At 29.3% G+C, this 16,608-nt stretch overlaps 2 protein-coding genes across 2 annotated transcripts; both read right to left on the bottom strand.

Moving 5' to 3' along the window:
• Positions 1–2,497: 2,497 nt before the first annotated feature.
• On the bottom strand, positions 2,498–4,612 carry LOC116769490 (general odorant-binding protein 66-like). Its single transcript, XM_032660595.2, has 5 exons — positions 4,499–4,612; positions 4,136–4,186; positions 3,348–3,449; positions 2,744–2,974; positions 2,498–2,655 (listed from the first exon to the last, which is right to left on the bottom strand). Exons 1-5 carry the CDS (start codon positions 4,538–4,540, stop codon positions 2,569–2,571), a joined length of 513 nt encoding a protein of 170 aa, XP_032516486.2. The 5' UTR covers positions 4,541–4,612; the 3' UTR covers positions 2,498–2,568.
• A 2,515-nt stretch (positions 4,613–7,127) lies between these two features.
• LOC116769806 (uncharacterized) lies at positions 7,128–10,325 on the bottom strand. Its single transcript, XM_032660996.2, has 5 exons — positions 10,181–10,325; positions 9,712–9,762; positions 9,309–9,395; positions 7,857–8,090; positions 7,128–7,206 (listed from the first exon to the last, which is right to left on the bottom strand). Exons 1-5 carry the CDS (start codon positions 10,214–10,216, stop codon positions 7,177–7,179), a joined length of 438 nt encoding a protein of 145 aa, XP_032516887.2. The 5' UTR covers positions 10,217–10,325; the 3' UTR covers positions 7,128–7,176.
• Between the last annotated feature and the right edge of the window lie 6,283 nt (positions 10,326–16,608).

The raw sequence follows: 16,608 nt of genomic DNA, 5'->3' as shown, positions 1-16,608 counted from the left end.
TCGTACTATCGATCGATTTAAGTAAATGAATAAAATCCTATTTCTCAGCATAAGATTACGCAAAAGGAAGTTATGGCTTGTTTTAATAAACTTGGCATTCATTTTCAAAACTTACCGTTAAATGTTTACTTTAGAATGTGCACTACATTAATCGATCACTCGTTTTAGTTATGTTAATTTAAAAAGTTATAATCTCGTAAAAAAATTAAATTGCAAGTCTGATTTAAATACATACACAAAATTAATTATTGTAAAATGGCTTAGTTGTCTGTGCAAAACTTGATAGGTACTATAAGGTTAGAATACATTTGGAAACTTTACTAAAATATAACGATGTCTGTGGATGAGGCTTCGACTTCCGCGATAGAATGCGGTGGGAACTGAATACCAAGTTTTAGTATAGGTAAATCATAACGTATTTCCTTACTAGTTTTTGAAATGCCACTCGACGAAGTTAAGAAAATATGCATTGTTAGAAGTTGTACTACTCAGAATTTTTGAATGAGAAGCAAATTTTACAATTGCATTCTGCATATTCAAACTTTCTGTTCTTTTGACACACTTAAGTGGATTGTCTCTAGACAATAAGTCTCATATGATGGGAAGAAATAAGACGTAATGTACAAAGGATGAGTTAAGAATGAATGAATGAAAAAATCATAAGAAGAAGATATATTGTATGTCGATGAAGCTTTGATTCTAGAAAACTATATTATTATAAAATAATCTTTAATAAAAATTTTGTTAAATTGTTTCAAAGATTTCTTTTTTTATTTTTTTTATTTTGACTATATAGAGCTTTTTTGTCTTTACATCTGTAGGTGGTGGATTTAAATTCACCTTCACCTCATCTTGTTCTATTATGGCCTCTCATTCTAACTTTAATTGATCCAGATTGGCCTTAGGGCTACCTGCATACCATTCCACATTGGTGCTGTCATCTACGTATCAAAAACATTAAGTAAAACCTTGTAATTAATGTGCAGCAAAAATGGAGTTGCCGAGAGGACAGACCCCTAAGGAACCCCTGCGTTGACCAACATTGGCTCAGATAAGCAGTTCTTAACAGCTTAACCATCAAATTTATGTGAATAACTCATGACAGATAAACAAGATGTCCTCTTAAAATATAAAATTATAAATGAGAGTAGTATATCGAGAAATTATAATTTTATTCAAATGAGTTCTTGTGTAAATTTGGACATTGCTATGGTCCAAGAATTTTTGAAAGTTTTGTACTGCTGACAGGCCGAGAACCGCAACTATATATATATCTGAATACAAATATAATTCGTTAGTTTCTATGTCTATACAAAGAATTTTAGGCTAAGCATATTACTGACAAGAATAAAAGGTCATCTGTTGGATTAGGGTGAACTTAAGGCATTCTAGGCAAAAGATAACTTTAAAATACACAAATATTTCCGAAGATATTTTTCTATTCAAAATTAGTTATTGCACTCTAAATGAAAACTAAATATATGTTAATTTCACTTAAGTTTTAAAATTTATTAAAAACGAACGCATCAAAAATCCATCCGAAAGTACGCAAATATTCCTGCAAAATTTACATTTCTATAGTATTAATGGTCTTGGAATGTTTAAATACGGAAAAGTCTGTCTCTTTTACTCAAACTATTATACGCTGATTTGTTCATTTACTTAATTCTTCGTCACTATATTCCACTCGTATTTTTATTCAACATTCCAAGTTATAACGAAGCCGGAGAGATTACAAATTGTCTATCTATATAGTAAAATTATATTCACTTGAAAATATGATTCAATTAATATTTTAACACACAGGTGCAAAAAAATGTCATTAAACATATTTTCAAAAAAATATTAAATGTATCAGTCATTGAGTTCATTACTCCGTAATAGGCTAGCTGCCTCAAGGTAACATATTGACAATTTGATGTGTAACTTTTGTTAAATTTAAGCAAACATGTATTTGAAATAAACCTAAATAATTTGCTAATAATTTTAATGTTTTCTATATAATGGTGATCCCATTTATATGAACGTCATTCAACACTCTCTGTGTAATCATAAAACATAAAATCATTAGATCAAATTCTGAGTTCATATGTAAAATCTACAAGTAATTTTGACAAACAAAAACGATGTAAAAGTATTAATTATTATCACAATTTGCTATATGTCAAAACCATGTGAATTATAATTGCTTATTAAAACGAATTTACAGAGTAAATTAGTTATTTATGTCTGTTAAAATAGTGGGTAAATTATTTTATAACTTTATGTTAAAAAAGATCTCTATCGTTTAAAATAAATGTACCTTATTATTTTCAATATATTTGATTTTATCGTCAAAGTTTCGCCAAAAAACTTTACGAAAATAAACATCAATTATTTAAGAGAGAGAATTTTAGTCTCTTATAATTTCTTGTAATGTAAACGAAGTTGAAGGAATATATTAGTTTAGTTAAAGCTGAACAGAAACGATGAAAAGAGATAAAAAAAATAAAGAGAATAAAATATATTAGTTTTATTCATTAAACGATATTACAGACTTCAAAGCGCAGTTATTGTAATGTTACACTATTATTTCTTAGGAAAATACTTATTGCAATTTTCGAAGTGATCTTTAAGTTTTTGGCAGTCCTCACTTTCATCCCACTTAGGACAGTTCTGAAAAATTTCAATAAAATTACTCTAAATGCCCTGTAACAAAAATTTATCTATAAACGAATATTAGATTATATATTTTTTACTATACCATTAACATCGAGCCTGCAACACAAAAGACGATTTTGCTCGGTTCACATATTTCTGGGATATTCGGAAAATCGTTGTTCAAGCACTTCTGTTTGGTGGCTTCTACAGCACTTTGCATGTCCTCGTCTCCCTCACTATATTTATCGAGAAAGGCGGCTACAGCATCTTTATCAACATTTGTATCATCTTTCATCAGTTCATATCGTTTCAGTAGACAAATTTGCTTGGAACACTGAAATTATAAATTAATAGCACTCATCATCATCAGCTTATAGGAGCCCACTACTGAGCAGAGGCCTCTCGTCACATGGAGAAAGTGAGAGCATTAATCACCACGCTTGCTCAAGACGGGTTGGCGATTTCAATCTTATAATTCGAAATTATAAGACCAGATTTCCTCTCGATGTTTTCTCTCAACGTCCGTCAGTGGTGTCTAAATACTTTTAGAAAGTGCATAAGACTCGGAAAAGATCACATTGGTACTTGCCTGGTTTCGATCCCGCGCCCTCACGTGTGAGATGCGGGCTTTTAACCTCCGGGCCACCACGACTTAATAGCACTATTTCCATTCAAAGGATCTTTAAAAACGTATTTATGATGTTTACCTCGGGAACTCTCCTTTCTTTTGTTGGTTTTTCAATACCGCACTCTTTGAAGTCTTCTTCAGTAAAAACCTTTGGTAACTTGCAACAGTCACTTGGATTAGCCTGCAAAGTAAGGATCCAATGTCTTATGAATCATATTCAACCTACGTCTTAGGTACAAGTTCTAGTTGCCATACAAATTATAAATAAATAACGCAAAAAATAGAATAATTAATTATAAGTAATTCATGAGAACCACCAGTCATGCTAACGATTTATGTTCTCAGGTAATAGAGCCTAGCTATAGTTTAAGTAATTACAGCTCGAACATGGACTGGCTTGAGGGCGGAAGTACCACTCTTTCACAGAAGATCGGCGTGAAGTAGCCTTCAATGGCTGCGTTTCGTCCGATGAATGAGAGAGCCGGTTGCTCTATCTCTTTTCCTTTCCTGCCTTTTCCCATTTCCTGCCCTGTCCCTTTTCCCACCCCTTATTCTCCCTCTCCCACAATTAAGGTCAGCAACATCCCTTATGTTGCAGATGTCCATGGACGACGGTGACTATCTGCCATCAAGTAGGAAATCTTCTCGTTTGCCGCCTTTGATATAAAAAAAGCGTCTGTTCTAAGAAGTAGGTAAAAAATAAGAAATATCTGTCTTTTTGCAATGGCGTAGTATTAAATTGTATCCTTCACATTCTATTGTTTTCTCTCTAATAACTTTTAATTTTGTTTTATTATTTTATTAAATATAATACTCATTTTTTGGGTCAGAAACATTTGGTTGAAAAAACAATTAAGGTTAACCTACCCCACCGGGCGGCGGTCCTCTACAGTGAGGGGGCACGTCGGATAACACAACCTGCAATTAAAGGTTAGATTACAGAAAATACTATATAAACAAACAAATTGATTGTCCTTATGTAAAACACACTTTCATAGTAAGATAAAGTCAGCAGAAAAGAATAAATATTTCTATTTATCGGCTAAAAAAATTATGTAATATTGAATTTTTATTTACATTTTGGTTTATTTTAAAAATGTATTCTTCGTAAAACCATCGACAATTGTCTCTAGAAAGTATATTCCAAGTCATTTTTTAAGTTAAAGTATATAATATTAATTTAGTTAAGCACCAAAAGTCTAAATAAAAAGTCGAGAAAGTGTCACTTACTTGGAAAATCGTCAATATCACACAGAAACTGATTCCTATCATGATTGAAGCGCTGGGATGCAGTGGCCATGTACCACACGCACTCTTGTTTTATAGCCAACCGTCGAGTCGTCTATTGTATACGGGAAGTTACCAAGGTGTTGCGGACATTTTTGTTTTCATATAGCATTGTGAATCATGTAACCTATAATTTAGCCCCGTATGTACATATGTTTTAAACACCATATCAAACATTTTAAAGTTAAATGTATATGGTAAAATTGAAGAAATAGTTTGTCTATAGTTCAGCATAGTGGTGAAAATTAATATTTTGTTGGTTATGTTAAACTGTTCTCATTTTAAAATGTTACAAGAAGAGTCAGGAGAATATCGTAGTTTCATTACAAAGCTTTTTTTTAAAGACAAAAAATATTACTTTAGTTATGTTCGGACATATAAATATTCTATTGGTTATAATTTTGTGTTTATTTATTTTATATAATATTTTATAATTTTTAACAATAATAACAGAGTGAAAATTAAAATTATTATAATTTTTTTTGTGAAAAATTCTCAATAATGTTCGAAAAGCCACAAATAGGAAGTGATTTTTTTTAAAAGTCTAGTATCCGCCCATCTTGACAAGATCCAGCCATTTAATCTTAATTCAAACAATTGTCTGTGACTTTGAAACATGTCTACTCCACGTATAAAGTATACTAACTAAAATTTATCCAATAAGTTTTTTAAACTATCTGAAATGTACAAAAGCCAGTCACTTTATTATTAAACGTATGAAGAGAAAAATAAATAGCAAACTTTCATTTGAGCGATATTTTACCAAAGTAGTAAGCGGAGGCTCGTAGAAATCGTTTTTCGTTGCGAATGTCTTTTACATATTTCCTATGATCACCAAATAAGGACCAGCATATCAAAGATCACATTGATGTGAAGGTACCTATTGAATCTTTACAAACTATTCACGATGTCTTAAAAAAAAGACTTTCTACGGTAAATGTTTTAAATCACTATAAACTTTTTAGCCAACTGTACGTGTACAGTTATTTTAAACATCTTTTTGATAACAGCTGACAGTTTATTCATCATAATAAATAGGGTTTATATCTTTAATTGCAATTTAATATGAATGTGACGGTATCTTTGAAAACAAACAAATATCAACAGCCAAATCGATATATTTAAGTTATTATACGTCAAGAGATCGTGCCGGATACATTTTCCATTTGTTCTTTTAATAATACGCTTCGTGTGTTATTTGTCATTTCCGATTACATTTTTAATATGATGTCACATAATTTTAATTTCGTTCAAATTGCGCACACAATGCGACAGGTGTGAATAAGTGTTACCTCCAAAGAATTATTTCAGCTGTTAGTTTTTTTTTTACTCCGACATGTTCAAAGCGTTTATACAAATTATTTTTTAAATTCCTTTTTATTTAAATGTTCCTTTTATATTTGGTTAGTGAAACAAATTTTGGAATTAATGTCTGATTGATTTTAAAAGCCCCTTTCATTTTATATTTCATTTGCTCTTTTATAGAGCTTATTCAGATATTAATTTAGTTTTTTTTTTTTTAACTTTTATAGATTGGCTACGTTTTTATTCTCTGTTTTTATTTCAACATTTTTAAACAATCTTGTATAAATCCAGTTCAGTAATTTTTCTTAAAAAAAAAATCTTACATGCTACACGTATATCAATTTTCGTACAATAACATGTTCACATAATTAATAGCGAAAATGATGTCAAAACCGTGACAAATTAAATATTAATTAAACAAAGGAATTGCATTCATACAAGGTTACATAATATGCATGTAATAAGTCGTACGTCCTTAAGCTAAGTCTGTGTACACTAATCCTTGACAACAATAGCACAATGAACTGTAATTTGAATGACTATTGTAGGTATTGACGATTTAGTTATGGATCCCTTTGAGGGTTTAATAATAGTACTGCGTCAGGGCTACCCGGTGTTAATTACTTTAATGTATTGTATTATATCATTAGTATTGAACCATTGGGTGTCCAGAAAAACCTGAAAGATGTTCCTAATGAAGTAAATATGTATATCGTGAGTAGGTGATGAATAAGGTTGGAGCTGGGGTTTGTTAGCTTAATTTATAGAGCAATTGGAACGCGATATTCCAATGGTTATAGAATTGAATTCAGCTCTGTTGTTGAATTTATTCCGTAATGTCCCATTATGACGATGAGGGTAACCGTTGATTGTTTTAGTGGGTAAACAGGCAGGCATAAGGCGCTATCCAGCGTGCTTTCGGGAGCACCACATAACCACAATGGTCATAAGGTCTGGCCTTTTCCAACGTTTAAGAAAAAAAGGTTGTTGAAGCTACTCTGTTCGCCTATATGCGTGGGTGTAAACATTACTTTGGACCGGACAAACAATGATGAGCTTAAGTTCAAAAATTATAATTTTTGAACAATTAAATAATTTAAAGTAAGTTTATTTTCAAATGCATATTTAAGAAGTGGAAATTATATAGAAACAATAATGTTGAATAAGTCTTAGTAACTCAAATGTAGAAATAGTTATCGAATTGTATGTCCAATTAAGTTTATAGGTACCTACTTTAAACGGGGATAGTTTTAGTAAATAAATATGGTTAAAATTCTGCATTTCATAAATTTTATTTTACTTTTGTCGATTTTATTTCAGCATTTCCAGGAATCCTTCGGACATTTCTGAAAGAGTGGTATGAATATAATTATAAATAAATTAACCGTAAAGACATGGTATATTTTACATTTAAATGTGGTTGGTGTCAGTCTTTGATTAACTAGCAAGTATTTTTTCAATAAATTGCATTGAAACCCTTTCGAGAAGGTTTTATTTAAAGCGAGACTGTGAGACTATTTCTTTTCTTTTAGCATATGTTAGAACCAAGAACTGAGCGTGAAAGATTTTTAACTAAGTACTTTTAATAATTAGAGAATGACATCATGTATCAATGTAAACTTTAAAACCTCCAGTATTTAGTATCATGTTATAACTTCGTACTAAAGGGAAATATTTTTGTAATAAGATTTACGTATGATTTAAAATAAGGTGTCTCGATGGACTCGCGCACCTGCACGGTGGATTCATGGGATGTTAATGGAGAAGTTTTGTGTCATATAGCCAACATCAATTATCCATCTACTTTGTGGTGTTTATCAATTTGACTTTTCTTGGTTTATTATGATAACATTTTTCTTAGTGCGACATTTTTTGTGAATTGATCCAACGTATTTCTAGTTTATATTTTTGTCATTGTATGATAAATATATTAGCTATTAAGAATTATAAATTAGATTAGATAAGCTTGAGTAGTAGTAACTTCCATAGTACTAACTTTTAACATAGCTATTCCTGTGCAGGTAAATACGTCGTAGGCCTTGCAAGGGTAGTCCAAGTACTGCCTGAGGTCCACATCGACGCAGTCACTTATGGCCTTTTCGATACCATCTTTCCATTCCTTGTGACCTTCGAGCCATTTCATTAAATGGTTCCTGTACCCTTCTTTGTTGAGAGTCTGCTTGTCTAGGAGGAAGCCAGATTTTTCAAAAACACACTGAACGTCGCTGCACTAAAAAATTAAAACCAATTTAGTAACATTCTAAAAGATGTAATTACATTGTTTTCTTTCAAGATCCTGTAAAAGAATTGGCACTTAAAAAGGTCAAACGACTTGAAGATTAAAAGAAATATGCGTTGGACCTATGTTCAAGAAGAACAGATATACCCGAGGCCTTCATATGTGGATAAGATGATTTTTTACGCATTTAGCACTTATAAATTTCTTTGGCAATAATGTAATTACTAATAATCTATCCGATTATTAATATTAATATGAGGTTAAATAGTGACAAGCCTATCAACCTATCAACCTGGGGCCACACTAGATTCTTTATCTACTTCATGTTATGTTTGCTTTGTCTTTCAGAGAAATCTTTAAAAACTTATCCCGCAATTGCTTTTCTAGTAACTGACTCATTGATTTAAAATGCGCTTCCAGTTGTCCTCATTCATTGGAATATCTAGCCTAACATTGACTTTTCATTGCATGTCAGATAATTGTGTCAGCGCGGTTCATACGAGTTTGTAGAGTAACTTCAAGAGCTTTAGAACAAGCCAGGTTAAAGTTTTAATAACAAAGAATTGTACAAAATTTTGCTGATTCTAAAAAGTTTATTCCCTGTAGTTGTTTTTTTTTTAAATTATGAATTCATCTGGCACTCTGGCCGAATGAAAACTTTTGTGAGATGAGGCGAACCAGCTTGCAAATTTTTGTAAATAAAATTTGATGCGTGCAATAAGATATTTAATGTTTAAACATTACTCAAATGTTTTTTTTTTTTAGATTAAAATCAGTATATCAAATCTGTTTAAAAAGCTTTTTTATTTCTTGATATCTTTATATAAAAGTTATTTTGTACTTGCAAATCCTTGAGTTATAAATAATATAACCTTATATACATAAGACCTAAAAGGCTCTATCGTGACATATCAGCTTTCCAAAGAATATTCCCGAGAGCTATGTAATTTACTGAAATAGACATAAAACGCTTAATGGATTTATTGGAAAAATCGTCTTGGAGGTAATTTTTAAATAAATATCTATCCTTACCAAATAGGAGACTTGTGTTGACTATCATCTTCAAAGTAACACTAGAGGACAAAATAAAATAACTTCGACCCAAAGGCCCTAAGCCTTAGTGTGGAAAGTTTGTCCTACATACAAAACAACTATATAGTCTCTAATTACAGGTTAATATATATAATGATATATGATTATATTACTCACAGGGCCTTGCAGCTTCATATTTGAGCATTCAGCCAGAGGTTTCGGATCACCTAGTTCTGGAATATCGCAGCATACTGATATCGGCTTCTAAAAAAATATTAATGTTTTTCAAGAAACAACATAACGATTAAGAGTCGCTTATATATAACAATATATAATACATAAAACATATATAAATATAAACAAAATTTGTAAACAAAATATACGATAACCGTCTATATCATATATTAAATCTGAAAAAACATTATATTTCATAATAAAGCTGAAAAAAGCGAATCATGAAAGTAATCAAGAGAAAGCGAATGAAGTACTCAAGACGTTTGCAACTAAAATAATATTCATACTGAGTTATAATTTAAATTTTATGAATAATTTATGAAAAGTATAAGAATTTATTACTTACAAGAGTGGCTCCCTTGGTTCGCTCATGATTTAACAGATCCGCATTTATCGCCTGCAATAAATACAAACATTTGTATGAAATTATGTCCCATGTTGTATTAAAGTTTCATACAAAAATATTTTGTAGTAGAAAATAAGAGTAAGAAAAATCACGACAGATAATGTGTAATAATAACTGTTAGGGTTATACAGGGGTGCCATGAATCTTTCTATTGCAAAATCATATATTTTTGTTAAGTGAGAGGTGAAATTTATATACATTAAATTGTACATTTGTACATAATACTTTCAAAATCAAATTCTTAATATGAAAATTTAAACACAGATTACAGATAGCAACATTTAAAAAAAGATAGCAACATTAAAAAATTTTTTTTTTAAATAAAGATAACGACTTCATGTATAATGTTCCCTCATTAAATAGGATATGCAAAAGTAAAAGAAATTAATCACTATAATAATTAACTCACCACAATAAATAATGCTATTCGCAATAAATTTAACATTGTTCAGTGTAAGCACGACTTTCACAAATAAACATTGGTTAAGATGATTCAAGTAAATAAAGAAAACATCATATATATTATTAAATCTTGTGAACGGTCTGTGTGTCGAATATTACATTAAATTTGTTCGTATAATTGAATGAAACAAACGAACCCAATAGTCCGTTATCCCGTACTGAAATACTACAGTAATATTTACGTTCTAATATTCTGGACGGACTAATAGATTCATCATATATCGATGTCTTTGATTGAGGATGCTATTCATCTATTGGTAATTTTCTTTACAGAGAAGCAATGTATTTTATAATTTTTATATAATTCTGTAAGCAAAACCGTGTGGTGGTACTAGTGAATTGAATTATTTATTTTATAAACAATCTTATCGATGAAAGTCATAGGTCTTGATATTGTTTTCGTGACGAACGGTGAATGCAGTATAAATTATACATTATTATTATTATTAATGGATAATAATATAATTAACTCGATCCAGGCTAAAATTTAGGAAAACTATAACTAAAAATAATCAAACAAAACTATATTTACTCGAGTTTTTTTAAGAAATGACACATTTTAATCAAAAAAATATGTATCACTGATGGTAAATTGTAACATAATTTTAGTATAAAAATTAAGTCAGATGTCAGATTTAGGGCATTTAAGGAAACTTTTTTTGTTTAAACGACAAATATTATTTTTTTTTTTATTTTGTTTTTTATAAGTTCTTTACACGTACCTTAAGTCGGACAATAATTTTCCCCAAATCCGTATCTTTTTTCAGTGCAGTCTTTATAAATAAAGGCTTTAAAATACATATATATATACATGTGTGTATTTTAGACATTGTTCATAGACATTTGTAATAAACAATTCCAGGAAACCATGTTTTCCTTGTTTGTGAGGTTTATAAGAATCTGATATATATATTGTTTTATTTATTAGACTCAGAAGTTGTATAGACTTTATCATACAATACAAATATTTACATTCCTATACACATAAAAATCCTATTTTAAGAAAGCAAATTTTTTATTTGTATCGTTAAGGACTATTTATAATGTCATGTTATATTAAGTCGAGGTGGAAGTTTCAAAATAGGAACGTTGTTATAATACATGCAGACAAACTCGCGGGTTACCATTTAGTTTAACATAGTAATCAATGTTATATTTCTACGAACTGTATCTACAACCATTTACTTTTACTGCAGAGGATTCCAAGTGCATAATATTTTAGTTGAATACTTCTGAAGCGCATATCGTTTCAGAATTATGTAAGTTACTTAACAGCTTTGAAATACAATAAAGCGCTTGCTAGGATTAAAAATAATTAATTTATCTTCATTTCTCTAAAGCTAATTTAATGTTGTATTCAAAGTAAATGAATGATAAACTATAAATAAAAAAACTTATAGTTAGTTAATAATACTAATTAAATATAGCAATGTAGCTTTGTGACAATATTGCAATGTTTTTTTCTATATTTTGTTCAAGATTAATTTAAAATATCTAATTGTCACGTGTTATAAAATCAATATTTAATTTCTTAATAAAAATAAGCGAAAATCGTTTTGCTCTCATCTTGAATAGAATAATAAATTTAGGGTTAGCTTAGCGTAAACTAGCTTAAGCTGTGACTACAATGTTCATTTTTTTATAATTTTACACAGATCGATATCCAGAACATATAAAAATATTCTAAAATTATTTCAAATTAGCTTTATAATAAATTAAATTTAAAATGTTGATTTAGAACTATAGCAAAAGATCATGTCAAAGACTTATTTGATTCATTTAAAATTACAAAGAACTACGCATCAACATAAAGCAGGTTTAAAGCTCCTCGAATTAGAATAAACCGATATAGAGAGACATTATCGCCTTATCCTGAAAGAAAACACGGCGTAAGAGCATACCGTCTGACGATATGCGTCATAGTGTTCACGTATTTCATCTCGTCACCATGTCTCTATGTACAAGAAAGTCTAGATGCTTATATCGACAATGCCAAACCAAGTAAATATACATTTTATACTAACATATAGTTGTATGAATCTGTATGACTCACTACAAAATGTGAGAATGGGGAACAAAAATTTGTGTTTGCTCGGAGATTTAAGCTATAACCTATTTGTTTGAGGCGCCTTTCCTGTCTATCTGTTCTTGATATCAAATCGAAAAACCTTTTATATCCCATTGAAAATAATTTGTTAGCCAAGTTTGAAAAATTAAATATAAAAAAAATTAATCAACACAAAATAGTCAAAAGTTTTGTGGACACGGCTTTATCTTGGAGCAGTGAGATGATCACTTATTGGAACTTACAGTTTATGTCCTCTCACTCTTAGCAAATAACCGAGTGACGCACCGCAGTTAGATTACAACGTAAGGTTAACATAAAACATTACTCGCAACGCAATTACATTATTTTATTAAGATATCAAACTCGTTTTCTTTTTTGCTAGACGTATCATTAACACTGAAGAGAAATTGTCTATTTGTTAACATATAGAAATTTTATTTATATTTAGGGAAATTTCAATAAAAAGATCTAAAGTTTTAATGTAAATGAAAACTTGTTATTGTTTAGATAACATTTTTATTACGATATTTTAACGAAATTCGTGTAACTTCGGTTCGTCTAATTTCTTTGGGGATTGCAATGTAATGTCAAGTCCAAAGTAACACTTTTTAAATTACTCAACTTTATACTCTGTGTTTGATAAACGATATTGTCTGTCCGGAATTATATTTCTAGAGAAAAAATATATGAAAATTTGTTTTTAAGAATATGTATTGTTTAACTTTAACTCGTATTGATCAGATCTCAGACTTTGGCGAGTTTCCATTTAATGAAACTAAAATTTTTCGGATTACTACGCGTATTTCATTATTTTAAAAACTACAAACTCCCGATGTTTCGGTTACTTTGCAAAGTAATAACAATTTTAGTTTCATTTTAATTTATATTGTTTATGTCAATTGAAGTAGTAAAATAGCCTTGTTTTTTAGTTTTTAGTTTTAGTAATTACGGGACCGATTTTAATTGGTTTAAAACATAATATTATCGCCCTCGACCAATCCATTACAGATTTATAGCCATTAAATCTAACAATTTAAGAAAACGCTCGTTCGTTAAACTATTTTGCATTCGACCGTCTAGTGGAGAACAATAAAAAAGTACTTGATGGAATTGGTACATCTTATTATTAGCTTATTTCATATATCTGCTATTAGTCGTATATATATATATCCAAATTCCATAAAAGTTATATATTTTAGACGGTAGATTCGTGCTTTGTTAGAGAAAATCAAAGGAAATAATAATTGTTTATTTAATAAAAAAATAAATATTTTCGCATCCGGAAGTGGGTATTCGATGAATTCACGCAAATACCCATGACCTAAATCCTGCACTTGAGACACACGTGGGCGCTATCTTCCAATCATATTCCTTTGTTTGCTCACTCGGCGCCGACGCCATTGTCATAGCGTAAGGGACATGATATTGACACTATGCTTTTTATTATACTTCAGCGCCAACATCACCAGGATTATGGATTTTACGAGATGAATCCAGCCGATGATGACATATTTGTTGAAACACTTAAAAAATATTAATGTTTAGGATCTCATTAAAAGGACAATCCATTGGTTACGGTTACGGCTGAGTTTCTGAACCGATATTGGCAAAATATAATGTCTCTTTCTCTGTCTCTTTCTCTCTCTCTCTCTCTCTCTCAATATAAATTTGTTACTATTAGAATTAATTTCATACAGAAACATGTCTAAAATTCAAACATAGCGCGATAAAGTTTAAAGAGTAATTCCGTTGTGCCTGAAAGCTTTTATACACAAGACAATAAATTCAATACTCATTTAAGTTTAATAAAAAAGATATGACTAGTCAATTCTGATGTAAATATTTTGAATGAACGCATTATTCTGACTATTTTTATATAAAAGAAGGTTGTATATTTTAAGGTAATTAACGAAATAGTTTGTAAAATAAGTGTTCCTTAGTTTTAGCCTGATTACAAAGTAGAGATTCGATATTGTACTGATTATTTGATTATATTTAAAATCACATTGTTACGAGTGTTAGATATGGCAGGAAACGTTTTTTCTCTCATAAAAATTATCGAATGTGTTGAAGTGAAGGTAAAAAAAAATTGTTCCATCTGAATTCTCTATTACGTTTCAGGAACTTAGACACCAAATGACATCTCTGACTAGAAACTCGGTTTCAAAATATATATACACAGTTCAAATGAGTTACTCAAACACCCTTACAAAAAAGAGCAACAAATACTACCAAAAACGAATATATAACATAAATAATTAAAGTTATCGTTCACCCCTTTATTTTATGGATATCTGCCCTTTAAATTTATATAATTCTGATAAATAGCCCTTAAAATAAACTCTTTGAATTTTCTAACAACTTAAATTCAAATGAGATTTTGCTTATAATTAAATATACACGCTTTTATTCCAATAATATTAACGGCTTATTCGTTAGTTATTCCATTTATTGTATGATTGTGATAAAAAATAAATTATATATAAAAAAAGACAGCGAATTTTTCTTAGAATTCATCTTATTAATATTATGTTTATTGAAAGACGTGTTTATATCGGATAACGATTCCTAAATGATAATACTAACATTTTCTCTAACAAAATTTCATAATTTTTCTAAACAAAAGAAATAGCAATTACCACGAGAAATAGACTTAGACTCTCCTTTTAACTCCGTCGACATTTTGTTACAGTATAAAGTTATATTTCAAACCTTTAAAGGAGCCGCTTCACTTTAATAGCAGTTTAAAGTTAAGGGATATATTTTCTTAGCTTCGGCTGGGATAAACAATTTCATAAAGTCGTTGCACAGATAAATTATATCAGGACGTCTATTTTCTTAAGTTTATTATAGAAGTTATAGTTAAAAATAATACTTATGTTTAAAAAAATCTTGTTTGTTTTTTGGAAAAGTATTTTAGGGCCTTAAATATACATTAGCTATATATGTGCATACTTTCCTATTAATTTAAAGTGGTTTTACAATAACGCGATTACATTGATAACACTTGCATTTGACATTAAAAAGCCATTACACTAATTTATTTACAGTCTCAAATATTACATTTCTAATACATTAAAAAAAAATTCAATATAAATAATAAAATATTTCAACTTCAGATTTTTTTTTTATTATTATATGTTTTCTGATCTTTTGGTTATGTTTAAAAATATTCAAAAACGCTGAGTACGTGAATTTTTAATTAAAAATTTAAGATATTTCTTAAATCTGATTACTGATTAGTGTGTGTCAGTAAAAAAAGGTACCACGGTTTGTCGAATGGAATAAAGGGGTACACCTTCAACTCAAGTCCAAACTCCTGTTTGTTTTTCCTCCATCGTGTTTCCTCCACACAGTACTCAAGATTATAACTCGTCCAACAAATTCAATTAAAAACTTTGACAATAGCAAAATAATCCATGATTCCAATGATAATGATAATGTAGCAATAGCATAAAAAAGGTGTCATCAATATATAAATTTAACTAATCTAAACTAACCTATAGAAGACAGTGTTCAGTGACAATCGGAGCAAATTATTTTTTTAATTTCAATCACTTAAATAAATAATATGGTTAATAAAGACATAATTAATCTGAGTATGTTCAAGTCAAAAAAAGCAATTTAATATTAATCCAATTATCATAACAAAAAAATGAAAGTTAAATGAATTAAAAGATTTATAAACGAAAATGTCCAATAAAGCATCATAAAGAAGAAAATTGGTACTTCACAGCCCTCCGGTGTACAATGTGATGTGAATCATCGAGCGTCTGTTTTAATACAAACAAAATTAATACAACAAACTTATAATGTTTAAATTATTATTTCTTATATAATGAATATTAAAAATAAATTAAATCTCTATCATTTCATCCCTTGTCAATAATTGCTTTAAATTATGATGAATAATACGTAATAAGGCTAATGTTTAAACGGAAGTGAGTTAAGAAACTATTTTATTTAGTAATGAGCGCATAAAGTATATAAAATAAATATCTTGGATTCAATCAAGTCGTACATTTAATATATTTACTTATAAAACAATAGATGGAGAATAAAATTGAATAAATGAAAAGAAGTTAATATTAAAAAATGAGACATGTTTTAAAGACGAAAGTGTTGTGAATTTACACACAACTATTATATATACATATATATTTATCTTTATTATAGGTTACAATTCCATGTTGAATCTATTGCGTGGAAAATCGGATACGATTGAGTGAAATTCAATATGTTGCAATTTCAAAGCATTTTCTCAGATGAAAAACATTAATTTACTAATTTTTTTCTTTTGATTATAC

The sequence above is a fragment of the Danaus plexippus genome, chromosome 14 (assembly GCF_018135715.1).
Source record: "Danaus plexippus chromosome 14, MEX_DaPlex, whole genome shotgun sequence".
NCBI classification, from domain to species: Eukaryota; Metazoa; Arthropoda; class Insecta; order Lepidoptera; family Nymphalidae; genus Danaus; species Danaus plexippus.
Note: the sequence above shows the minus strand (reverse complement) of the source record. Positions and strands in the feature narration are given on the sequence as shown.

Bases quoted from the DNA above. Each gene is read 5' to 3' on its own strand.
- LOC116769490 (XM_032660595.2), bottom strand. From the start codon at position 4,540: ATGATAGGAATCAGTTTCTGTGTGATATTGACGATTTTCCAA. The intron at 3,450-4,135 runs GTAGGTTAACCT...CTTACTTTGCAG, and splicing joins GAGGACCGCCGCCCGGTGGG to GCTAATCCAAGTGACTGTTG. The intron at 2,975-3,347 runs GTAAACATCATA...TTATAATTTCAG, and splicing joins AAGAAAGGAGAGTTCCCGAG to TGTTCCAAGCAAATTTGTCT.
- LOC116769806 (XM_032660996.2), bottom strand. From the start codon at position 10,216: ATGTTAAATTTATTGCGAATAGCATTATTTATTGTG. The intron at 9,763-10,180 runs GTGAGTTAATTA...TATTTATTGCAG, and splicing joins GAATAGCATTATTTATTGTG to GCGATAAATGCGGATCTGTT. The intron at 7,207-7,856 runs GTTAGTACTATG...CCACTCTTTCAG, and splicing joins CAGGAATAGCTATGTTAAAA to AAATGTCCGAAGGATTCCTG.